Raw genomic sequence first — 27,203 nt, 5'->3', positions numbered from 1 at the left:
AGATGGTGGCATAATTAATTAATTTTCTGTTATATACGTAACCAAACACTGAAATTGCTTGTCTCATATTTAATGATTTTAGATAATTCAGGATTTCTTCCTTCTGCCAATTAAAGACTAATACTACTCAGTAAATGACTGAAAATCCTTTTGCACTGCATAGTAGTAATAAAAATGATGTATGATTATCGTTTACATTCTGTTAACCAGATTGATTTAAATCCAAAATGAAAAAAAAAAAATTGAGACTTTTAGTGACAGAATTAACTTTTGCTGTCTCTCGTGAAACACTTAGATCCCTTTATTTAATTATAGACTGTAGTAGTTGGGATGATTGTAATGAAATGGATTTCTAGTATGTTTTTAGTGATCAATAATAAAATGTAAAACATTTTCTTTTTTATTTCCAGTGTCCCAGTAAAACATTTGGAGGCTTTGATTCCACCAAGGACCTTCCTGATGAAGTTATAACATTTGCAAGAAGTCATCCAGCCATGTACAACCCAGTATTCCCCATCAACAATCGTCCAATCATGATCAAAACGGACGTGGATTACCAATTCACCCAGATAGTAGTAGATCGAGTAGATGCAGAAGATGGACAATATGATGTGATGTTCATTGGCACAGGTGAGAAGTCTTGAATCTACACTGTGTGCTCCTCCAGGCATTATGCAGACATAGATCAGATAAAATTTCATTCTCTGAAAGACAGAACACTGATAGAATGGTGTATACCTGTGAAAATTTGGGGCAAGACTCAAAATTTTGTGTGTGGGGAGGTCTTTGTTACATACATTCTCTGTAACAGGTTCAGGCCACAGCCTGCATAACTTAATTCTTTAGGAGCTTTGCCATCTGGATTAAGATCAAACCACTCTCTTTTCAACTGCTGTTATTAGGGAATTTTATTAGAAATATCTTGCCTTGTTAATTATAATTTAGTATTAAAATGCAGGTTTTGAGGTACCCATTTTGAAGTACAGCATAAGTAGTATTAACATGAATGAGGCAGCTATCCAGGTATGGGAAATGTCTTGTGTGCCTTTCAAGTATTTCAAGTATTGCCTTAAGATTCCTAGCTCTTTAGCCAGAAGAGTGCATCATTTTACTTAAGATGAAGATATCAGGCACATATGAAATGTTTTAAGAAGAGCTGGTATTCAAATAGAAACCTGATATCCTTTCCAAAGCCTTTACAGAATCATACAGCTTGGGCATTTTATCAAAAGTGGAGATATGCACTCAGGGAAGACATCTTTTCCAAAAAGGTAATCATAAGAAAAAAACAGTGGCCAGAAATTAGCTGATATGCATTTGCCTAGGTTCAGGGGCTTCAGAACTATGCTGATTAGCAGTTGGTGGAGCTGCTTCTTCACCTTTGAAGATTTTCCATTAGTCGACCGGTGTTTCAGTTATGTTGAATAAAACCGTTTTAAACTTCTATTGAACATAATTGCTAGTAATTAGACATTGGCATCATGTAGTCAAAACAAATCAAACCAAAACCCCACTGTTTCTTTTCAGCTTTGGACCAAAAAATATCTGTCTGTCTGTCTGTCTGTCTTATAACAGTCCAATTTTTTACTTGCTTTAAGTACAGTTCTGGTGCTCTAGACCTGGGGTCAGATTTCCAAAGCGATAAATCTCAAGGTCTCTTTCATGTTGATGCCTGAAATATATTATGAGTAAACTGAGAGCTGATGAAGCTTTGTGTACCAAACACAGTGCATGCGTAGCAATTCAGAACACTTACTGCAGGAAATGCAGCTCTGCAGAAAGTGTTCCAGCTCTTTAAAGCTGTGAACTGAGTTATTAGATACCAGCGCTACAATATGTTCTTGCATAAAACATTGAAAAGTAGTTTCATATGATTTTACACAACACATATATTTTCCATCGCACATTAGAGACTTCAATGCCATCTACAATTGGCAGTGTTTTGTGCCTTTCAACAAGTCTTCTGTGACCTGATTCAGCCCAGAAAAAAAATTAATGGCAATACTCCCCTTGGCTGCGATGTGAGGGAACAAGCCCTTCAGCATCCAGAGTATGATACTGAACAAACATAAGGAGCTGATTTATGTCTACATCTTGAGCACAAGAGGTGGCATTTATCTCACCAAAGTTTGGCATTCAGTCTAAGAAAGATGCCTTGGCTTCTGCAGTGCAGAGGGATAAGTACTTCCAGAGAGAGATTCATTGTACTTTCTTTGAGACCTCTGTTAGAGCAAGATGAATAGTTATGCAGAAGTTCCTGTCTGTTTTCAGACAGTACAGGAAGACTTGCTTAAACCTGAGCTATAGCTTTTAGATAGTTATCATTACATATAGTGGTTCTTATCTAAATTAGTCAGGCAAAGTCTCCCTCTGAAAGAGCCTCAATGATATCTAGCTCTTACCTTTGAGTTGGGAATTTAGGCACTCACTTAATTCCCTAAACCACTAATATTCAGGTGTGTGGTAAGTGCTCTGGATCTCATCCAACATTGCTGATATTTGTGCCCAAGAACTGTAAAAGTATTGAAAGATTATTACTTACACTTGCCAAAAGAGATTTCAGCACCAAAAACACAGCTTTGTAAGTGCAGAGTGTTATTATTTCTTGAAATATTACTTTTGTCTAGAGAAACTGTTCTTTTTCCAGCAGGAGTTTATACCCTCATGGGACAAGAACAGGCGTTACAACACCTGTGCTTGGAGCGGGGGCAGAAAAGGTGCTCCGTGCTCCTCTGAGCTCACTACCCTCAGCGCAGTTTTCAGAATGAGGAAAGGGCGTCTTCCATGCAGGGGGAAAGGAAAAGAGGCAGAACTGAGGCCCTGCCTGCTTTCTGCCAGAAAGCTGCACTGAGCCAGCTGGTCAAAGTCAAAGGAACCAGAAACAGATACACAATCAGTGCGTATTACATCTTCCCCAAGCAAAGAACAAACCGGGGAGCAGATTAGGGACTCTAGTCACAGTCCAGTTTCCCACTTGATGATCTGAACCTATGACAAAGCCAGAATTAAGCCCTCTGGGGTATGACTGGAGTTTTCTATGCAGGTCTGTCCCATCAGATTAGATACATTTCTCTGTATTTTCCCCTTGCTGTTGCAGCAATCTACATTATTCCACATGCTGCTGAACTTCAATATGTTGAAGAAATACTTTTTTTTTCCTTTTCATTGAATAACTGATGATAATTGAACGCAACATAATTAATAGCCATCCAGCGTGGTCACATTTTCCTTTCCTGTGGGTGAAATCTTTAGCCGAGCAGTTTCTTTCCCACTGTGATTGTACCAGTGTGTTTCACAATGGAAATAAAATCATATCGGCATGCTTGAAATTATATCAGAAAAAAACAGGATTTAAGATATGCACTTAATGCATATCCTGAGTGTCTGATGTTTGGGATCATTTGGCACAGTCAAGGTACATCTGTCAGTAAAGCAAATTAATAACAGTAATCTTATCTTACTGAGCAGAGCCTATTGATCCTAAAGGAGAAGCCTGATTCCATTTGTGTGAAATTGTTTGAAATACTACTCTGTAAAACTTGATCTAGATCTCAGATAAAGCCCCGCTTTGGTACCTGTGGCCTGACGAGAGTCGCCGTAGTGATTAACACAGTGTATCTTTGACCTCAGAGGCTTTCTCAAGCATCAAGCAACTGTAATTGTTGCAGGATCCACTTAAAAGTCAGACCTTTTTTTGAAACAACATTCTGTGGGGAGCTCAGGTCTGCTCAGTGCCCCATGCAGGCTCCACAGTTTCCCTTGTGCTGTTTTATCAAAAATCCCCCTTTATTTCTGGAATATGGCATTTGATGGATTGTGACTGAGGACAGTCACAGTACAACACAGAATACAGTCATTGCTACGCTGTTCTATTTATTAGATCAGAGTTCTCTTTTTTTTACCCAGGCAATGTATTTTCCTCAAAACCACAGTCATCAAATTATCAGGATAATTAAGGAAATGAACTCATCCATTAAATTACAAATATAACTAACGTTAAATTATCTGTTGTTCTCAATTACTCTGTTGTAGAAATGTGGATTTTTTTTCTTGCTCTAAAGTTTATATTGCATTTGTTCTGTAGTGTTCTCAATATTTCTTGAATGAAATATATTCAATTAGTAGCAGTAACCATAATGAAAACCACTTCCATAATAATTTATCTAGTATATTTTACTAGTTTAGTTTGTACATGTAGCTGCCCAAATAAAAAGAAAGCTGTGCTTTGCTTTGTTGTTGTTGTAAGAAAGAACTGTTTTTTTCTTTTTAAAAAAGAATCTATGAATTTGTGACTAATGAAAGAAAACAGCGATGTACATATTTTGTGGAAAAAAAATCACTTATTTCTAAACTTCCAAAAATATGTACTTGGAAACCAATATCTGCTTAAAGGGGAGCAGATGATAGAAAAATGAAAATCTCAGTTCTACAGGATATTCTAGGATTTCTAGAATGTTTTAATCCAAACTAATATAAAAAAGTTGAAATACCAGAATTTTCTCATGAAATCAATAGCTTTTAAGTTAGTCACCTTATAAAAACATTTTCAACCTGTGTAATCTATTTGTTTCAATTTTATACATATTTTCAATATAGAAGTGGTGAGTTGTCATTTTTTAATCAGAAGTTTCAACTAACACACAAATATGTACACATACAAAATATGTTTTGATTTTGTGTAATTGATGGTTAATTCTTGTTTTGAGAATGTTGACCTTTATAGTTCTGTTACTTTGAGAATTTTATCCATTTAAAATGCTTTATATTTTCCTAAGCTATTACCGCTATAGAATGTGCAACATGCCAAGTCCTCAGGGGCACAGTTGTGATTCCTATGATATATTTACGTGGCACTACACTTGGGTGGTTAAAAAGAAAAGTCACATACAGAGTGTTTCCATTTCAGGGAGTCTGCAGTGATGTGTACCAACCTAGAAATGATTCTTTTTTTTAGTTGTTGTTCCCTGAAAATTCTGTTCATGGAAACAAACAAATAAATTGCAGATGCAGAAGCTGTAAAACAGAGGTGATCTTAAGTCTCAACCATATTCACAAAACCAAAGGCTGTAACTCTGGAATTTGAAGCGTTGGCCTTGTTCATGTTAAAGTCAATTGCAAAACCCCAAGAATGTAAATGGATATAGTATTAAAATGCTGGCACACACCTATTTCTAAACAGAAGATACAAGTTGTATTGCTTTTTACCCCTCAGCGAAGACTAGTATCTAACACACAGAGAAATACAGATGCCTTAAGGGGCTTATATGTCTTAGGTACTTTGTTTGACATGGGGAAGATTGCCTGTACTTAAGAGATCTAACAGCTTCATCTGTCTAACAACATTTGTCCAGATGTTTTTATATCCATACTGAGCTTTCTGACAGCATCTTCACATGCATTTTAAGAATGACAAACATCATATTTAAAATGGACAATGAAACATGCCTGGGTAAATGTAGTGCATGTCCTTCCTCAGTTAAATGACCGAAACATCTGTCATTTCATACTGTCGCTTAAATAGTATTTCAGTCCTTTTCATTCTTTAATAACTATAGTAGTATTAATCTTCTTTCTTGCATTTTGATAATTGAAAGACTTCAGTGAAATGTCCTCCTGAAATTCAATGTTTTTCTAGGTTATTTTAAACAGGACTTGGTATTTTGAACAATGAATGCTCAGGGATATGTAGCTTCACAGTCTTTACATGTGAAATAATTACATACTACAAGAAACTCTGGCTGCTCCGAAACTGAAGTGTGCTTCTTAAGCACCTGAGAACTTTTTTTTTTTTTTCCTTTTCAAGATATTGGAACAGTTCTTAAAGTGGTTTCAATTCCTAAGGAGACTTGGCATGAATTAGAGGAAGTCTTGCTGGAAGAAATGACAGTCTTTCGGGTAAGTGCGGCTAAATTTCAAGTGTCAGGTTGTAGATTTCTCTGTGGACAGCTGCAAACTAAACTTCTTGCAGTCTAGCCAAGGAATAGCCTGGCATACCCCTCTAATTAGCTTGTCATTTAGAGACCCAGACACTAGTCAAAATAAACCTTGAAACATTCAGTGCTAGCTGGAGGTTAATGATAAACGAAATGGCATTCTGGGCTCTTGTTTTGTAGTTTAAAAAGCAAATTAGAACTTCTGAATCTTAGTGCCATTAGGTGCTCCAGTTAAATATGTATCTGTGCAAGTCTGGGAATACTGTCTGTCTGTTTTCTCCCACAGAGATATGCAATACACCAATTTTATGGATGCATAAACTCCTGACAGTATTCAGACTATCAGCATAATGTAACTGTAGGAAGATACTTTTGGAAAAACAGTGGTCTGCACAGTTTTCTTATGCCTAATAATCTGAGAAATAAAGGAAGTATTTATATTTTCAAAGGTGACTTTAGGGTCTCATTTTCATGGTTTGACACAAGACACCGTAAACACCCCCTAAGCTTTAGTACTTTTTTGTGAAATTCAGTCTCTTCCAGTTTTCCCATCTGAGCCACCTAAAAAATAAGGCATCCTGTAGGCACTGCTGCAAGTCGAGGCTGAGTAAACCTTTCAAACACTTTCCAGACAGAACCCAGGGATGTCTCCTGTTTTGTACACAACGAATCATTTACATTCCCCATGTTATTCTTTTTGTCAGTGCCGTTTTATAGCACCATTTCACAGGCTCCAGGCTTTTGGGGGGTTGATATCTAGCTGGGAGGACGAGGTTAATCTGACAGCATGAAGATGATGCTTGTATGCTCGGAGAGCCCCACGTCGCGTGGTCTCACTCCAGATGTGCTGACAAGGACCGCGCTCCGAACCTGCCACAGGGGCCCAGCTGCCACATCCTCATCATACTCATTTGCCATCCCTTTACCTTTGGTTTCTGAACAGACAAAACACATCTAAACAGAGCTTGTATATCTTTTTATTATTATTTTCTATATTTTTTTTCTTATGGGCAGTCTTACCGTTACTGGTACCAATCTTGCACAGAAACCACTGGTTTGAATGCAAGATACCACTGGAAAATGGGTATCTTTCTGCAATCCATAGTTTGGGGGTTTTTTTTGAGGGCAGAAATGTGGGGTTTTATTCTTTCTTTTTTTTAACAGAAAAATAAAGTAGAAACTATGAGGAGAAAATGAGACAAGTGATTTGTGGCTCCCAGCTTTTTTTCTTTTTTATACACGCGAAAGTCATTACATTAATGCAGGATAATTTGGCAATTGTTGATAATGTATGAGACTCTTACCTAAATCAAGTTGAAGTGCCAAGTTAAAGGAGATCAGAGAAATATAAAAGTGAAAGAAAGAAAATAAATGGAGCGAAAGTTTTATTTCAGAAAGGCTTTGCAGAAGTAGAATGGTTAATGGCAAATTCAAATCTGGTATTTTACTTTACATGTGTATTTTTTCATTACACAAAAGGATTTTGGTGTTCTGATTCACTTGAAAGCTCATTTATCTCCTTTGGCATGTATTTAAGACTTAAAGAAGGCATTAATGTACTGCAGTGGAATAAGTAGAATTTGTATGCATAAGATACAGATCTTTCAATAGGGAATTTGCAACAGATTTTACATGTACCTTAACCAAATGTAAGTTTTCTGTAGTTACTAAAGAGTCTATGTGTATCATAAAGAATGTATTTTGATGCTCAAGCTGCAATCTGCAGAACACAATGCTTTTCATTTATAATTCCATGAAACTGAACGTCTTCCATATCTGTTACACTGATAACAAATGCCTCTTTTAACCCCATTTGTGCAATATTTCTCTAAACAGCTGAGCAAACAAACTAATGAGTTCAATTTTCATTCAAATGTTACACTTAATTGATGCTTTCTAATAGAAGGTCTGTTAACCCATTTGTAAAGGCAAGTCCACATGCTTAACATCCCCTGACCCATATCAAATTCTCTCAGGATAGGCAAGTTGAAATCTACACAAGTGTAAAAGCTTAATAAGGACTTTATTATTGTATATAACCAGAAGTATGATGCATGGGATCAATAGTAGATTTTTTTACGTGGAATAAAGTTCATACAGAATTGACTTGCACACTTCGTAACCAAATTATGCCACTCTCAGGATTAAAAGCCATTCAAGCAGCTGGGCCTAAAAGGTGTAACAGTCTTTTAATCAGATCTAAACATACTTATTCTGTTAAGTATTTCCTATAGTCTCTCATGTAAGAAAGTAGATACTGGTTTGACATCTGCTTGCTACCGATAGGTATAACTAAGAGTAGACTTAGCTAGGAGAAAAATAAGTCTCCTAGTGACCCATTTGGTTGATTAAATAATGGGTATTCCAGGGTGCAAAAAACCTCTTGCCAGTTTTAGTTCTGTGTTCTGCAAATATGAGTAACTTCTTTGTATGTGAATAATGCAGTGCCATCAACAAGAATATGCTTGGGATTAAGGCTTTTTCTTATGAATAAGATTTTGCAGGAATGGGGTTTTCACCTTGATATGGTTAAAATGTGTTGCTTATTTCAGTGTTATCACCCTTAATATATAGTATCTACGTATTTTGACACAGCCATTATTATTTTCATATTACCTGGGAAGTTCTTTAAATGTAGCTTTAATATTAAGCATAGAAATTAATTTCAAGATGTGAAACTAGTAACAAAGTAATCACAATGAAACTGTAATAATCATGGAAAATGATATGTCTACAATCAACATAGCAATCAAAGGTGCACCCAGATATGTACATGCATTTTAATTCACTTACAGCTAGAAACTATTTCACTGCAAAAGACAACAAGAAGCACTATTACTAAGGAGCGTCTAGCTTAATTTCAGGTTTTCTAGGTTGGACAAATCGCATTCTAACAGAATTTTTATGTTTATAGAGCTCATTTTATATTTTAACTCTTTTTTATCCCTAGGAACCCACTGTTATTTCAGCAATGAAGATTTCCACAAAACAGGTACTATGTGCACAAACTTTAAATCACTTTTAAATATTTATTAGTTTCTGTCTTGTGGAGACAGTAACTTGGCAGTCAGTAGAGACATATTAATTACAGCAGCAGCATCCCATCCCTTTACATAAACATCGGTAGTTTCTCAGGAAAATGTGACATGCAAAGGAGCAAGGAAAAGTCTAGTTTGTGTTACTTTCTGGTAAGGTGGAAACTAAACACAAACTAGCCAACTGTCTGGAGGCTCTCAAGAAAAAAAAAATCCACATTATGGAATGTTCTCATGACAGAAAAACTGTTCAAAAGGAGTGGCCAAACTTGGTCCCTTGCTTTAATGGGACTAGTTCTGGTCTTTGTAGGAATAGTCTAATACAAAATGGAGATAGTGGAAGCAAAGACTGGAAATGAGGCATCCTCCTATCTTTCTGTCCAATGCCCATTCCATTCCTGGATGTGCACCATTCAGCTTTAACAAAGAGTGTATATCTGGTTTAGTCCAAATTTTCCATGGCCTTCTCATTCAGTGACATGGTTAGGATATGTGTTCCAGACTCCAGAATTTATATTTCATACTTTCTATTGAGTGCACTAATAACTAACTTCTTACAGAAGAGATGTGTATTATAGCCTTCATTGTAGACCAGACCATAACTAAAATGAACTGGACTTCTTGATAGATGGAGGTAAAGTTTTGTCTGATTTACAGTAAAGGTGGTTCCTGCATTTCTGAGCAAATATAGGCAATTATTATTAGTTGCCTTTGTGAAGCAGCTGATGAATTATGTAGTCATGCAAAGAACATTGGGTTGCAGTCTGGGAGTGAAGTGGGTATTAGGGGCCTATCTTCCAGTTCTGCCTCAAATTAGGTAGATGGATCCCAGCCACTGTCATTTCCTGTCTCAGAAGTCTGAGACATAAAATTTAGTGTCAAATTTAACATAATAAAACTTTCTTTTTCTTTTTCATATTTGTGTTGATTTGGAGCCTAATTCAGTAAATACAAGCAACTTGTTCACACTTATTAATTTTTCCATTAATGTCATTGTCAGTAAAGAGGAGATTTGGTATTACTTCCAGGACTGGGTGCACTAAAAATTGTGTTTGTTATAAATAAGATTTAGTTAATTCATCTACCTCGCTCTACACATTATTAAACAGAAGTTGAATTCATTCTGTACTGGACAGAGCCCAATATTATGTTTGAAATGATGCATTTTTAACTCAGAATTCACTGTATTCAGGAAAGTTGTCTGAAAGCATTCATGTATTTGACAGAAAACATTTTGTTTGGGGACACTCTTCTAACATAGTTTACCACCTAAAACAACAAAAATGGCAGGACAAAAAAAATGTACTATTGAATACTGGGATATTTAAAAACAAACCTGTCAAGTTGTATATATGTTCACATCATACCAAAATGCTCTGCTTTGGATTATTTTTATAAGTACATTCCCTTAAAGCAGCCAATCATATTTGATAACGGACCATGTGTTTTCATACAACTTCTTCTTCAAAGCATCTTTATTATTAGTTATTCAGTTATTCAGGAGAGATTACAATTTTCCCTGAGTCTTTTGAAAACAAATTTACACTGCTAAAATTGTCTAAATCTAAAAAGTTCATAAAATTCAAGTTATTCAGGCAGAGTTAAGCTCATGAAAAATCAACCAGCCTGAGGCTAAAAATGAGAGAATCGTGATACAATATGACAAGCTTTTGGCACTGTGTCTCTGTATCAAATAAGTATATGGCAACATGTTTCCACTTTATATTTATGATTTAAAAATACTGTAGTTTTATAACTCAAACACTTTACTCGTGTTCTGATAAGCAGGGCGTTTTTCATATAAACAGCACGATAATTCTATGCATTGTAGAAAGCAGGAGCAGGAAATGTAAACAGTAAAACCAGCATGTCCTATTGAATAACTTTAAAACAATCACTTAATTTTATTTTTTCACTAACAATTCTTTCATCCAATTATAAAAACATGGTATGGGGAGTTTCTCCTTATTTTTGAATGTTTTACTATGGTGGTTATTCAAAACTACCTCTTTTGCCATTGTGTCAATATGATGTGTTACAAATGACTCTTCTTCCTGAAGACCAAACTCTACAAATTCTTCAGGAGCAGAACTCAGCTTAAGTTTTAAATTATATAAAACTCTAAGGTTGCCGTGTCTTTCTCTATGAGGATGAATTTGGCCCTTGAGCAAGTGTGACTTTGAGCAAGGAAACTTAGCCTTCATGGGCAAGACTAAGCCTTGATACAGTCTTTCTCAACCCTGCTGTCTTTAACTCACAGGAATTATATTTATATTTTCTCACTGAAGCTACATATTCCTCCTAATTGTGTTCAGAGCCCTAGGCTTATGTAAGCTTATCACTTAAACAACTTATGCGTGGTTAGCAATAGACACAAACCTTCAGAGGACAGCATCCTAGAGCCACTGTAACACTCTGCAGCTGCCTAAATTCACAGTTCTGTGGGAGCCAGGCTTGCAGGGAGCCCCTGGCTACCACTTGGCCCCGAGCCTGTCAGGTGGGGCTCCATAATTATTCCCTTGATTTAAAAATACCGAAGCAGGCCAAAAAGTCAGGCCTGACTTTCAATCAAAGGTGACTTTTTGTGGAGTAAGCTCTCATCTTTTTCTCAGGGTCAGGTTTGTGATCCTCTGTTTCAAAAAGCCATTGGATTTCTGGTAAGATGGGAAAAACCAAGGAGATCCTTGGCTGATACAGGCCATCTCCTTGTCTGGTGAACTGCTACAAAGAGCTTTTGTTTCTCCTCCACAAGATTCTCAAATAAGGCAAGGCAAAGACCTTCAGAAAGATTTTAGTGACTACTTTATAGTACTTTTCACAAAGTACTGAAATTTATTCAGAGATCACCATTTCTGTCCATGGTGAGCATGTAGAAAGGAGCAGCTCCAAATGGATTTGGCACTTAAACAGCCCCCTGAACTATTCTGCATCAGTTACTTCAAGACATAAAATTAAATTAAATGGGACTTGAACCTCATTCTCCCTAAAGTTCCTTTTAAAATTCTGCCTAAGTTCTTCTTACATTTTTTCATGTCTCTTTTTTTTTTTAGTTGCAAATGGAAAAATTCTCAGTTATCTCTTTGTCTGACTTCTAAAGAAAGACTGCATTTTGGGCAGCATTGTGGGGCAACAGAAACCACTGGATTGCTTAAAACATTAATTTCCTCAGTTTTTTCTGGAGTTCTGATACATCTGCAAGAATTTTTAGAGGACAACTGTTTCCCCCCCCCCCCCCCCCCCGGTTTGATTTGATAATTAGCTGATTTATTAAATTAACAACCTCCTGGGAGAGACTTTTGCCCAAAAGGCAGTTTGGCTGTGTATGGCAAAGTAAGGTCAGACCATTGATGCAAATCATTCTATTACTATTTTCTGAATTTCATGCTGCCTGGATTTATATATTATTAGTGTCCAGAATAATGATCACCAGCTGGAGTCTAAAACCATGATCAGAAAAGCAGCAAACAGGGCAGCAGCCTTCAGGCTGTGCAGCACCTGAAACACATGGTGTAGTTCACTGACTGAACTTTATGAACTTATCTACAAGGAAGAGTCTTTAAGTAACCCTATTTTGGCCTCACTTTTTTTTTCTTATGTGTTTCTGGTCATTCTTTAATTCTGAAGACATTTATTAGAAATTAGGGAGGGGGTTTTGACAAAATGAAATTGGTTACAGGGGTGCATAGGAAACCATTACACCATTCTTTATTTTCCCATGTGCATTCTCTGGGTTGATTTTTATGTTAGTTGCACCACACATTGCTACATGCTTATATAGATATTAATGCCCCAATTACATAGGACTCAGATCAATACCATCTGGACATTTAAGATACTTAACTGAAGCTCTAATTTGACCTATGCTGCCTCCATAATCAGTAAAGAGAAAAAGCATCCCTTGAGAAATGCTTAGGTCACCAAAGATTTGAATTGCTGCTCTTTTTACTGCAGAATGTACCCCTAAGCTGGGCACTTCATTAAGTGATTTAAGTTAGAGAGAATCACCTTATCATGTCTGCTGCCTGTCATCTGCTTCTCAAGGATACAGCACTAACTGGGGACTGGTATGGACAGTCAAGGCTTTGTGTAGAGCTCTGTGTGGTCAGAGATTTTTGCCCAGAGAATGTGGTTTTACAACCCAGCTATGGCACTATAATAGACGGAAGCAGCTGCTGAGAAAGGGCTTAGTTTTCAATTTACCAGTGAATTTTCCTTTGGGTGCTTTCCTTGTCATATTTTCCTTGAGAAAATACTGGTGTTCATATAAATGCACAGGATGTTTCTGTTACAATTAATATGTCTGTATAAACTGCCAAGCTGCTGTCTCTGAAAGATGTTAACACAACAGTTTTTATGAGTGTTTTTGGGTTTGCTGGCTCCTGGTATCCAGTGCTCATCATTTCTAGTAGGTAGGTGACCTCAGCCACCTTCCATTCCTGAAGTCTCTGGAAATGTTACCTCTGGGACATCACAATGCAGGAGATGAAGAATTTTATAACATTTCTTGAAATCGAATTTTCCACACCAGCTTTATGTCTTCTAAGAAAGAAAAACAAATACAAATTTGTATTTTCTTGGTGGGACTGCTTGGAGTGAGACCTTAAAAAGACATGTGTTACTTGCTCTACCATGGGTGCTGGGTGACAAAGTTTAAGCTTTTGATAGCAAAGTGTCAGTGTTTCTGGAATAGAAGGATTCTGCCATTTAATTCTTGTTTATCTCTTTATTTTGTTTTCCACTAGTTTTGCATCTCAGAGGGAACTTTATTTACTTACTACACTCATACTTGTTTTCTTTGTGAATTAGTGCTAAGCTGAAATATCTCTGCTTGGACTTTCACATAGGATCAGTAGTTCAGTTTCCTTATGTCCCTCTGGGGACTAACTTCCCTAATGGACCACATGAATTTGATATCAGAGAGAAAATTGAGAGAGACAAGATATTCTGCTGTGATGCCATACAAAGCTGTAGTTCATTTTGTATGCATGGTTTTTTATTTACTTTATAGCTTCTCTCTGCATTTGAACTACATCTTCCACTCAATACTGTTTTCTATCCAAAATAAAGTAAGCCATTTTGCCTCATTAAAAATATGTTTCAATTAGAGCACGTGACCTATAGAAAAGAGTATGAAGCATCAGAATTATCAGACATGCAAAGAAGTGCTTGTATGGCAGCGCTTCCAAGCTGAAATATCTTAGCATCGGTCTGAAATAATTTACTTTGGGTCTCCCCCCCACATACACAAATCAAAGTCATATATAGGAAATTTACATTAAAGTGGTTTTTCTTTTTATTTAAATTCAAAGCATATTCTCCATTGTGTTCTGTCACTGATCGTAGTGCTTTCCCTGGGCAGGGATCTGAATAGAAAAGAAAAAATGGAAGAGTACTTTAATTTTTCTTACTGCTTAGGGAAGCCACCAAGAGCTTCATACAAAAATCAAAGTTTTTCCTATTAGTAGACTTTTTTTGTCCTGAGGACAATTCTCTTCTCATTCCTTTAGTGTACGTCAAGATCATGATCCTTTATTGTATTTGTAATCGTCCTAACATATTGTTAAATAACTTTTTTTAATGCTTTCCTCCTAACAAAAACCCAGTAATTTGCCTTTTTTTTAACTTTTTTTTTTTTCTTTCAACTTTTATAACAGCAACAGCTCTACATTGGCTCAGCCACTGGAGTTTCACAGCTTCCTTTACACCGCTGTGATGTGTATGGAAAAGCATGTGCTGAGTGCTGCCTTGCGAGAGACCCTTACTGTGCCTGGGATGGTTCATCTTGCTCACGTTACTTCCCCACTGCTAAGAGGTAGGGACAGTTTCACATGTCTGCATGGTTTGCTATTTGTTTTAACTGATGATCTCAATATGACCAGAGGGCTTTGGAGATTTTTCATGGGATGGTTAACTGGAGCCCTCTCTCTTCCAAAGAAAACATAATTGTGGGAGTTACAAGCAATATGAAGTCTTGGTTGATTTAAAGTGAACACTGCTACTTCTTGGGTTGGCTTAAAAAGCTGTTGTAAAAAAACATTTAGAAAAGAGTGGTCTCTGAAATGGATTCATAACTTTATACTCAGTAATAAACAGCAAAAAGAAAAAGTTTCCTTTCTCTAACATGAGGAGGGGGCTTGATATTAAAATAAAATAACTACTTGCCCAAGTAAATTATCCTGCATTTTCATGAATTCTAATTCAAAGGAAATATTTATAAAGTGTTTGGGCATGAATGAAAAGGTATCGTTTAGTGATATATAACATTATTGTTATTATTCAAAAGTATAATTTGCATGTGTTGATATGTGCCTAAATGCTACCAGATCAGAAAAATCACTATTTTACATTCACTCTGCACTGATGCTAAAGGCTTTGCAATGCAAAGTTTGAGGGAAAACAGACTCTGGAAGTGAAAAATAGCATTTTTATAAAAAATTTACAAGTACTAGTTGCCTGAACTGAAGATTTAAAATAATATTTTCTTTGCCTGCCTTTATCTCTGAAATTCTTTCCCTTAAAGTGTATAGGCTAGTTACTGAACAGCTCTTAGCTACTGAAGTAGAAATTAGGAATAACTGAGTTGATAATCACTTGCAAATAAGAACAGATATTGGTGTAGTGTTGAGATTCTCATGATACATTGACTAAAATGATAAAAAAGTGCTCACATTAAATGAAATATGCCAAACATCTCACACATTTAAAGAAACAAGGAGTCCAAGGGTTTATATGCATAAGGAGCTTTTCTCTTTAATTTAAAATTAGTAGCAAATACTTAGTTGAGAATGTAGGGATTCCAAATTCCAGATTTGGATTGGTTGTTGCAGGAGGTGAAATGTGGTAAAGAGTGGAAAGTAGCATTTTTGTCACAGACTTTTCAGATGGAGAGGATTAAAATTTCAAGGTTTGCATTACAATGTATCCTAAACAAATACTGATGACAAAAGAAAAAGCTGCTTGTGGAACATCAGGTTCTATTTTGCACCAGGAAACAAAGTTAATCTGAGACAAGCTTTTTGTGAAATTCTTTAGAAAAGAATTAAAAAGGAGAAACTGAACCCATCCCAAAAGAAGAACTGATCAAATTTTCTCAGCTGCATGGGCTAAATTCAAATTTGCGGTGAGAGCACGGCAGTTTCTCTGTAGGAGGAAGAGGAAAGAGAGGAGAGGGAACAGTGAGGTTTTCAAGGAGAGTCTGAGAGATTAACCTGATCTGAAAGTTTTAAGGGTTAGAAGTCGGTGTGGTTGAGTACTGCCTCTGAGTTGAAGCAGATAGTAAGGTCCAGAATCTCTTTACCCCTGAACCTCATCCTTTCTCAGCATTCACTAGCACCCATTCTTACTCCCAGCCCATCTCAAGACCCATAGAGCACATCATCCTGTCATTCATCTGCTTACACTGATGGAAGAAATAAGGCTTTTTGTCTTTTCTTTATCTGTCTCTCCAACTTATTAAACAGCAGACTGATCTCAGTATTGCCATCAGGGGTAAAGGGACTGGGACCTCTTTTTACAGGGATTAAGGGGCAGAGTTACTGGGACTAAACTGGGTTGCACAGCTACAGGAAAACCTTGAGGTGCAGGATTTACTCTTCTTGAGGCCACTATGAACGAAAAAGACCTGGGAGACTGGGATACTGACAATGCATTCAGAAAAAGCCACTGTCCCCCCTTACTTCCCCTCATTTTTCCCTTGGCAGCAGCAGCAGCAGAATAAAGGTCTGTATTACTGGGGGAGGGGATCCTGTTTGCCTGGTACCTGCTGTACCCACTGCCTCAAGCCAGCTTTGAATGCATCTATGACAAAATCAGCATTGCTGGAAACAGCTGAAATGTCAACATTTTCCTAATAATGAATCCTTGTAATTTTAGGCTCCAGAAACATTGGGAAATTTGAGTCCTGAGGCAATTGCACAGATGCTTTACTAGTAGTTGGGTTTGGGGTTTGGTTTTGTTTTGGTTTTTTTTCTTCTTTTTTGAAAAGGAGCTTTTATGAGCCATGATTTTAATTTACTTTTCTTTCTTTGTGTATTTTACAAGTCCAAATGACAGTTCAGAGCTCCTGTAGTGTGACCACTTAACATTACCCCATGCAGATGTGTTCTGGTTCATATTTCATAAATCACCGTGTTGATACAATGGTGATATGTGCAACATTTTCCTGAGTTTCAAACTAAACATCTCATCCAAATTCCATTGACAGTAATATGAGACTTTCTACAGACTTCTTTTCTACAAACAGTATCCTATAAATATGCTGCGTTTCAACATTTAGAAAGGAATAACAAAATTTTATGGTTCCTTATGTCTTGGGTGTACTTTTATTCATTGGTAATGAGTAATATGAAGATGATATCTGAAATTAGGATTAGTACATGTTTTGAATCATATATCAACTAACAGAAGTTTCTTTCTTACTAAAGCATGCTAAGATGTCTTAATTCATAATTTTAAAGAAGTTTTTATTCAGAAAAATATTAAAAAAATGCATATTCTGACTTACCCCCCACCAAAAAAAAACCCAAAACTGTTGCTATACTTCACATAACTAATTTCAGGTTTAACATTTCAGTAGTTTTCAGTGGAAAAAAAATATGGTTAAAATCTTTCAGCCAAGAGGAGCCAGCTGTGCAGTTGATGGTGCCTATGTGAGAACTCTTAGTATGTGCTGATGCTGGGCTGTTAGTGAGAGTCTGCAAACAGGGCTAGTGAACAGAAGAGAGATGCTCTCTGTACTGCAGAACAATGGCTTTTTAAAAATGTGGGCTGTTGTCACAAGGGAGTGACCAACAGTGCTTTTTACAAGGCTACTTGACTTTTGCATATCCTTTGCTGGATGCCATAATCTGAAATCACAGCATTGTTCAGCAGCCTAATCCTCTTTGTTCTCTTCTAATTTTGCAAGCCCTCAGGCTTTCTCCGATTCCTAAAGCAAAGTGCTCACACTTGAAACACATCTTTGTTTGCCTTGTTCTTTTTTCTTTTTTTTTTTTTTTGTATGAAACGCTTTTTTCTGTCTCAGTTGAATTTTGTGTCACAGCTATTTAAATAAAAATAGGAGCAGACAAAGAGACAACAGCAAATGCAAAATAAAACTGTATTTAAAAGCTCTCTTCTGTGAAATACAATATTTTTTAGCACAGATCAATATGTTTGGGTGAGGTCTGTAGTGGCTGAAGTTACCTATGTATTTTAATTTAGATTTTGTAGGAAAAACAGCATTTGACATTCTTTCAAAGCCATCCATCCTAATATTTTATTTATCGAAAAGATGCCATGATACTTAAAGTATTCTGTACTTGCAGAAAAGCTGCAACTTCTTCATGTTCTTTGATGCATGTGAAACTGTACTCTATATACTTTGATCCCTTAGCAGTCCCTGTATCTATGAATCAAGTAATGAATTTGTCTGTGATCAATATTGCCAACACAGTTAAAATAAACTTCATAGGCTCAGTGCAAGAGGTATGTATTTACCAGTTTCTGAAGACTTTACCTGTAAGAGTAAAGGCTGATTCTACAAACTGTGATAATGTATAGAATATAGTAGTAATAATATGATTTCCTTCCTAGTGTTGTTTAGGCGCACTTGTGACCTATGTAATTATATATATGTTCCATTTGTTGCTCTTCAGTCATGGCAAATGTGAATGTTGACCACTGAGAAGGTGACTAACAGTTTTCAAATATGATATTTGCAGACGTACTAGACGACAAGACATCCGAAATGGAGACCCACTTACCCACTGCTCAGACCTGCAGCATCATGGTGAGTTATGGGTATGACTGAAGTACAACTAATTGGTATGTAATTTACAGACTGTGCACGAGTAGAGTAGGAAGCACATGAATGATTTGTTGGTGAAATTGTCTTGAACATCTGCAAAAGATGAATAAAATACATCATTATCCCAATTTAGATTGCTTACAATGTCCTGGATCAGACACTAAGGATTGGGGTTTTTTTGTTTTTCCTCAAGTTGACAGTTTCAAGAATTTTAATTTTTCTACTTCTCTCACCTGATAATACCATACCGTCAGGCTAGCCATATTATGTCAGAAAAGAGTCATATCTCCTTCAGAACAGCAAGAAGTATGTACATGTTGCTTCATATAGTTTGCATAGGATGATAACCAAACACATAATTAACTACCTTGGCTAAGTATAGAATGATCTGTGTTGTAGGTGCCACGCTAGCAGCCCTTAAGATCAGGATGTTCCTTGCAGTAGGCCTGTCCTGGGTGCTTTCAGCATGGATATTCTTTGACGTCTTTTGGTTTTGTTTTTTGTTCGTTGTTTAATTTTCACAGTGTATTGACCAGATCTTCCTTTCTTGAATTGTTTGGCTGATAAAACTTCTCACAGTTACTAATTGGTTGCTAAACTCTTCAGAAGATCTTCACTCAGAAAATGAAAAATGTCCATTTTGCTGTAAGTGAAGAGAACACTTAGGCAATACTTCCCTCTGCTGGAAAAAAATGATTACTCATGTTTGTGGTACATCTATAACAGTTAAACCACTGTACAGATTTCTGGGAAAAATAAAGAAGAGATGGCTGAAAATGGACATACCTCAAAACTCTCACATCCTTCCAGTCCTTGTAATAGCAAGAATGATAAATAGTCCAAATTTGTACTCTTGTGTCAGCTATAATTCACCACCAGTACATTTCAGTAATAGTTTTCTCTGCCTTCCTTTTAATCATTTGAAACTCACAGCTAACAGTACCATAGCTTTTCTTTTTACTTCTTGAACATCAAACTCAGGCCAAGCTACTCAGAGGGGAAAAGGGTTTGGAAAAGTGCATGAATAGACTATGATCAATATGTAGTTGTCACATTTTGAGAACTCATGAATGTACAACTAGATTAGATTTGAACTAGTCAATGTGGACTAGTAGAAAGTTCACAAATTTCCAGTTGCATGATATCTAGTAATGCTTATACAGTGCAGATGAGACCATCCATATATTGGGGTGAGATGACATTTTCAGTTCCCCAATAGGAAAATTTCACCAGGCACTAAACATGGATTTTATTGCCGGCAGAAGCATGTCTTAGCTTTACCTTTTTACTCTCTGGACGTTTTACTCATGAATAAAATTATGATCTGGGCTACCACATGTCCAGTTTTTTTAACGTTCTCTTGCCCTTGCTAGCTGTGCTTTATACAACTGTAGGTCTGTTCTTTATCTTAAGAAAATTATTTCAAAACATATTGTTTTTTATATCTTCCCATATGTGGTAAGCATATTTGCCTGAAAAGACATCTTCTGTCCACCTGATCACAAGGAGCTTTAATACAGCTTTGTCAAAATGGGCAGAGCAGGTATGAGACAAGATATCACTGAAAATTTTATTTAATAGTGCAATGAAGACAGAGTGATTAGAAGAACCAGTAACATACAAAAAATACTGAGGGAATGCTGTTCTAGGTCCTAGACTTTAAGGAGGCACTGTCAAAATGCTTTAGTTAATGAATGTTTTAGATTGTTTTTGAGTGAAATTTTCTCTAAATTATTTCTGAGTTGTAAATTTGTAAAATTTTCCTATATTTACTTGTCATTTACACATGATCAAGCATTGGACAGACAGCTGCATGGCCCATAAACTTCTTATGCCAACTTATTCTGAGTTTTTTCCTTGGTTATGACTAGTAGTTTCCTGGACAACAGATGAAGAATTGGGTTTGTCTATAGCCAAAACTAAGCTCCAGCAATCATTTACTACTTGTCTACACATTCCTTTGCAGTAACTGCCAGTTGATTCTCCATGTGAACCAGCAGAAACAAGAAAAAACAACAATCTCTTAATGTATATCTCACTTTTAAAGACATTGCATAAACTTACTTTGATATCAGTCTGAAGCAATAATGCTTTTAATAAGGTTTAGGTAGCTCTTTCAGTTGCCCTTTTGTGCAAATGTATAAGAAGTAGTATAAAATGACTACATAACAACATTAGAGGGAGCTGAGGATCCTTAGCTGTACAGGTGTTCGGCCAGACATTAGTGTTTAAATCTAAAAGCATGATCACCTTTGTGTCAGCTAAAGAACAATTTTATTTTTTTTTTTTAAGCGTAACATACTAGTGCTATCAAGATATTAATCAAGTTCTGTTTTTGAAGAATTTGTAGAAGAGGAGACACCTTTCTTTTAGGTGATTTATCTCAGGGGAAGCTCAAAGAATCACTCTGAATTTAACTGTATAGTGAGACTCATTCACCTGCAAAACAATCATGGTATAAGTACTTAGTACCTTTCATACTTCTTCGGTTATGTCAGAAATTATGTAGTTAAAGGATATTTATCAGGGTAGTAAACTGATACTGCTGTTGGGCTCATTTTGGGAATTACAGCTCTCAGACAGGATTTTGGGTTGAATTTCATAACCAACTTCATGACTTCTATAGTTTTCTAATTCCTCCAGCTGCTCTTCTGAACTTCCCAGACTTTCATTCTTCCTTCTAGTCTCTTCAGCTTCTCCCTCAGTCCCAGAGCTGCACTCTCATCCTGTGATTATTCCATCACTCTGCTTACTTTTTTGCACTCCACGTGCTCAATATTACATGAACTCTATAGACATTTCTGGACCCTGTCTATAGACATTTCTGCTCCCTTAAATCATGGAAACAGAATTTGAAAGATCTCTTAAATCTTTCCTCTCTCATTGCATGACTGTCACCCATACTATATTTTCTGGAGCTGTGAGGAAATTTAAAGGGGGCTTCTGCCACTTTCCATGGTGATCTCTAACACACTAGAATACCGTGGACCAGATCCAAGAAAACACTCAGAAGTTTGAAATGGTGTCAGAGTACCCACCTTCAAGGTAACTTCCATGAAAACTTGTGACTAGCTTCTTAGATACTAAGGATATCCTAGGTACCTAAGTTTTCCAGCAGAAACTTCTCTATATACTTAAAAATATACTGCTGCTCATGGGCAGTAGGACCTTTGCCAAAGAAATATCTATTTTAGTCTTTTGTACTGATACTTAGAATCTAGAAGACCATCTCTTTGGATCTAGTGAGACCAGTGTTACATGTGCTCTGCTCCTTTATAATTCACTTGGACTATGCTGTGTTCAGGAAAATATACTCAAGTGGTGCTGCAAGCCAACTAATGAGTAACCTGCTGTTTAATTAAACTGTTTAGGATGTGAGAGAAGAGGACACAAAGTCCACTGAGGCTTAGGAGATTGACTTGATAGCTCTACTTCCAATACAAGCACCCAAACTACCGGATTGATCTTGTTGAAGTTGGGCCATTCTGTAACCATGATTCAGAGTTCATAGAGCCTGGGAGAGAGGAATTGAAATACAGCTTGCATCCTAGGGTGAAATCCCTGCATTTCCATTCTTTATTCTGGAAGCCTGTAAATCTCTGTTTCACAGAAACATATTGCTGGAGCAGTAACGTATATGTCCCAGGCTATAAAAGGGGACATTTCCTACTGAACATCTTATGCTGCAGCCCTACATGTGTTATCTGTTGTGGATCCCAGTTCAGATATCAAACTGCCTCTCATTGACTATGCGAGGATCTTTGGCTGCCTGCTCAGCCATGTGAATTCTGTTCCTAGAGTACCTAGCTTGAAACAGAAGAGTCAGGACATCAGTCAGCCATTCACAATGTTGAATCTGGACCCATGAGTTATCAGCCAATCATTTCTGTTTCCAATCTTTATCTTATCACTTCTATTTATATTCAGTTAATTTCTTCACATACTTCCAGTTCCTCTGTTTCATTGACACAAATTCACCCATGTTCCACCTCAGACCTTACCACTGGTACCCTTGGCTACATTCTCTTCCAGCTGTCTTACCCTTCTCTTGCTGCTTTGCTTTCTAATTCATTCCTCCATTGCTCCCCATCTTCCTGGCCCAAAGCTGCACTGGCATTCTTCATAGGGATGTGGTTTCTGAGAGATGTCTTAAAAGTTGTTTCACTTAGTTGTTTATATAGCACCCCACTTACTTGCTGGAAAGGTTCACAATCCAGCAGAGGAAAGCAAGCTAACCCATTCCCTATTTGTTTAGTGTTGATAGGCCATTTGATGTTTCCTTACTGAGAACTGGGCAAGCACCAGTTCCTATTCTGTCCCTCATCCCTTCTCCCATCCTCTCTCAGGGCTGCAAGTCATTATGGAAAGACATATTATTGCTGTAGCTGTATCAACATAAACCAGGAGCTCAATTTTATTTTCATCTTTGGCTCAGTCATCTAGCAAACAGCCCGTGTTTGCTAAACAACATGGCCAATATCATAAGGTCACTGTGAAAGCAAACAAAACTTGACAAAGGATTTCTCTGAGAGGATTTTAATTAGATAGACATCATTTTCCTTTTAAAACATATCAAAAGAAGTTCCTTAAAGATTGCCAGTGCTAAAGATCAAAAGTGGAAAATGGAAGGAATGACAAATAATGGCAAAGAGACAGGAGACCCCATGAGATCAACACAGTGTTAAATAGCTTAGCAATCCCTTCCTCCCCATCTACTTTCCAGGATTATTGTACTGTTGCCACTTAAGTCCATAACAGCATTTTAAAGAGCTAAGGTGGAGAGTTGAAATATGATGCCTTACAGCCTCTGCGGTATTGGAGAAGAATCAAATGCTATATAAGTCCTATAGCTATGTGATATTTCCAGCAAGTTGATGAATATCTTGAAACACTGTTGTTACAAAAGGAAGTAATTTATTTAACTTTCTTTTTCCCCTCCCATAATGTCTGGTTTATTAACCTTATTACATTTCCATAAATTATATCAGTATGAGAGGAAATGATTAATTGAAGATTGTTTCCTCAAAAACATTATTCCTGGTCATTAACAGCTTCAGCAAACTGCAGTGCCATATAATCTAAACACATTATACTACTTTTAAATAGCCTCATGTTTTATTACTTTGCTCTAAAGTATTACGATCATGGAGCCCAGGAGGCATCATTACAGACATTCTGCAACTACACCCTGAGTTTTCTCACTGTATACAGTTGGCTATTAAAAATTCTTGTCATGTCCTAGATGTTTTCCTTGATGAATAGTAATGAGGCTTACACAAAATTTCACAATGAAATTCATTAACTTCACATATTGAGATGTTAACAGCTGTTAAGATTTAAAATACAATAATAATAATAAAAAAAAAAACTATCAGGAACCCTTACAAAGATAGAGATGTCGATGGAGATTTTCCAAATGGCATACTGATATGGGGAATTTTTTCTTTTAAGGTTTTTATCTTTGAACACCTTAAGGGAGCCCAATTTCTAAACAAACAAATTCACTTAGCAATTCAGATTTTTCTCTCCTGGTAATTTAATTCTTTTTTTGTTCTTTTTCTTTCTTTACAGATAATCCAAGTGGTCAGACCCTGGAGGAAAAGATTATCTATGGAGTAGAGAATAGCAGCACTTTTCTTGAGTGCAGTCCAAAATCTCAGCGTGCTGTAGTCTACTGGCAATTCCAGAAGCAAAATGATGACCGCAAAGAAGAGGTACAGTAGAAAAAATTAAGAAATGCAACTAGTCTTCTCTATGAAGATATACTTGAAACTGAGTCCTTCCCAGAATAACATCCATCTATATTTTAGTTTAGCAGAATTTCTCTGGAATCTTATAATTTCTGTTGTTCTTCACCATATTCTTACTCTTACTGCCATAAAATTCCGTAAGCTCTCTAATAGGTTTCACAGGCTGTTACATCAGAAAACATTCATATCCTCTCCCTGGTCAGACCCCCTGCAAAACACAGTGGTTTTCCTTTAGATAGCTCAGAAAGACAAAAAGGCAGCACGCTATATAAGTGCCACCTAAAGCATCATACAAGGATTATATTGAACTTAAATGTTACAAAGACCTTAAAACTGCCTCTGAAAAAAGTCTAACTGCACTCATCTAGTTATACTGTTCATCTGAAACATGGTCTAACGGAAGTATTTCCTATGTACTGCATGCTCTAAGACTTTACTGCAGATGAGACAGAGAGAAAATGAAGAACTGGGAACTGTAGTGGACACAAGGGTATGAAAACTTGTACTTTTTTTCATCAAAAGCAATACTCATAGAGGCAAAAACACTGACTTTCCCTGCTAGCATTACACTAAGCTGATACTTTATTTTCCTCCTTCTCTTGTCACCAACATTCTTATGTTATTACTCACCCTGGTTCTGAAATCATGTTACTATCAAGCTAGGTCATACATATCTTAAGAGAATAATCTACTCTGATAGGTAGGGAGATCAAGCTAGGAAACAAAAACTTGTTTGTTACATTGAAGTATTTGTAAATATACCCCAACTACTCTGAAGCATTTTTTTTAAAGCATGTACTAAGTACTTAGTTACAGTTTATGGTTTTGGCAATTTTCAGCCAAGTTTTACCAGCTGAAAGGAGCAGTACTAAGGAACTAGTATGGTTAGAGGATAGTTTTGCACATATATGAAAGATAACTATTGAAATTACCAATTTTTTCCAATACAGATAAAAGTGGATGATCGCATGATCCGAACAGAACAGGGCCTGTTGCTACGAAGCCTTCAACGGAGAGACTCTGGTATTTATTTTTGTCATGCTGTGGAGCACGGCTTCATGCAAACTTTGCTCAAAGTGACCCTGGAAGTAATTGATACTGACCACCTGGAAGAGCTGCTCCATAAAGAAGAAGATGGTGATGCCTCCAAGACCAAGGATGCTACCAATAGCATGACCCCCAGTCAAAAGATCTGGTATAGAGACTTCATGCAGTTAATCAATCACCCCAATCTCAACTCAATGGATGAGTTCTGTGAGCAGGTTTGGAAAAGAGACCGCAAACAACGCCGGCAAAGGCCTGCCAATGCGCAGGTGAATACAAATAAGTGGAAGCACCTACAAGAGAATAAAAAAGGTAGGAACAGGAGGACCCATGAATTTGAGAGGGCACCACGGAGTGTCTGAGCTACATTACCTCTAGGAACCTCATCCAAGTAGAAACTTATATAGACAGATAACTGGAAAAAAATGCAATATTCATGAACTTTTTCATGGCATTATGTGGATGTTTACAAGAGTGGAAAGTTCAAACAATTTCCACCAGGTTTAAATAAAATCCATTTATAACTTTCCTAGTAAGTCCTTCCTCTCTGCTCTGCTTCTAAAACCAGAAAGACCAGAGTTTCAAGGATGATAACTCACCTGGACCTAGCTTACTGCTCAAAAAGTTCTGCAAGTGTTCAGCAGGCAAGTTTTGCTTTCTCTTTTGCCTGAGATATAAACAAAATGCTGTATTTCATGCTGTCATCTTAAAGAAAAGAAAAACAAAACCCACCTTTCAGCAGCAGCACTACCATTTCTAGACTTATATATAAAACTGCATGAACTCATTAAGCTGATGAACGTCTAAACGCGTGATTGGACACAAGGATTTTGTTCTTGTTTTGTCTACCAGTTCTCCTGTTTATGTATACTAGAAGAGGAAAAAACAATACTGAATGAGATTGTTTGCGGAAATCTGAACAACATAAGCCATCCATCATCTGGAAGAACAAAAAATGTGGAGTACACTGGCCTACTACTGATGACTTCTTTCAGCTTTGATCTAAAGATGTATTTTATTAAAACTATAATTTAAATGTACCATGAAAAATATGCAGCAAACATTAACTCTTTTCTAAAATAGATTAGACTTTTTGTCTTAGAAATATTGTACTTTCTAATTATTGGTTTAGAGGAAAAAAAGACAACTTCCAGTTATGAGCTGCATTACTCTCTTGTTTGGAAAATCTTCCAGGGGAGCTAGTCACACTGCAGTTAACCTCCTCCCCTCTCAGTAATCTATATGACATGTAATTTCAAAACAATTTTAAAACTAAGCTATTTTAACATGAAAGTCGCTGTATAGCATGGAAGTCTTCTGCATTCTTTTTTTCTAAGTATGGTATTTGAAATGATTCAACTTGTATAATACCTTGCTATAGATTGAACCAACGAAGAGGAGAGCATTGATTTTCAGTTGTATATTTTTTTTAATTAAAAAAAGTAAATAGCATTAAAATACCCTCTACTAATTACACTCTTGCTTTCTTGGTTCGTAAATATTTGTGAATGCTAATATTTAAATACTGTGGCTCATAGACTGTCATATATCCATGAGCAAAGCTCACGTTCAGTTTAAGGAGTTTTGTTCCCAGCTCAGTGGTAGAAATATGTCCACACTACTGATTCTCAGTGCTCCATTCTTTCTGTGGGCC

At 36.7% G+C, this 27,203-nt stretch overlaps 1 protein-coding gene across 1 annotated transcript in view; it reads left to right on the top strand.

Moving 5' to 3' along the window:
* Positions 1-25,911, top strand: part of SEMA3A (semaphorin 3A) — a gene marked incomplete at its 3' end in the record, with an annotated part of 171,668 nt that extends 145,757 nt beyond the window's left edge. Inside the window, exons 11-17 of the mRNA XM_082309095.1 lie at positions 411-630; positions 5,804-5,895; positions 8,884-8,925; positions 14,623-14,780; positions 18,670-18,737; positions 24,327-24,469; positions 25,456-25,911. Of these exons, the coding sequence (XP_082165221.1) occupies positions 411-630; positions 5,804-5,895; positions 8,884-8,925; positions 14,623-14,780; positions 18,670-18,737; positions 24,327-24,469; positions 25,456-25,911 (1,179 nt within the window). The remainder of the gene's footprint in view (positions 1-410; positions 631-5,803; positions 5,896-8,883; positions 8,926-14,622; positions 14,781-18,669; positions 18,738-24,326; positions 24,470-25,455) is intronic.
* Between the last annotated feature and the right edge of the window lie 1,292 nt (positions 25,912-27,203).

This window comes from Platalea leucorodia (assembly GCF_965183815.1).
Source record: "Platalea leucorodia genome assembly, chromosome: 4".
Lineage (NCBI taxonomy): Eukaryota > Metazoa > Chordata > Aves > Pelecaniformes > Threskiornithidae > Platalea > Platalea leucorodia.
Note: the sequence above shows the minus strand (reverse complement) of the source record. Positions and strands in the feature narration are given on the sequence as shown.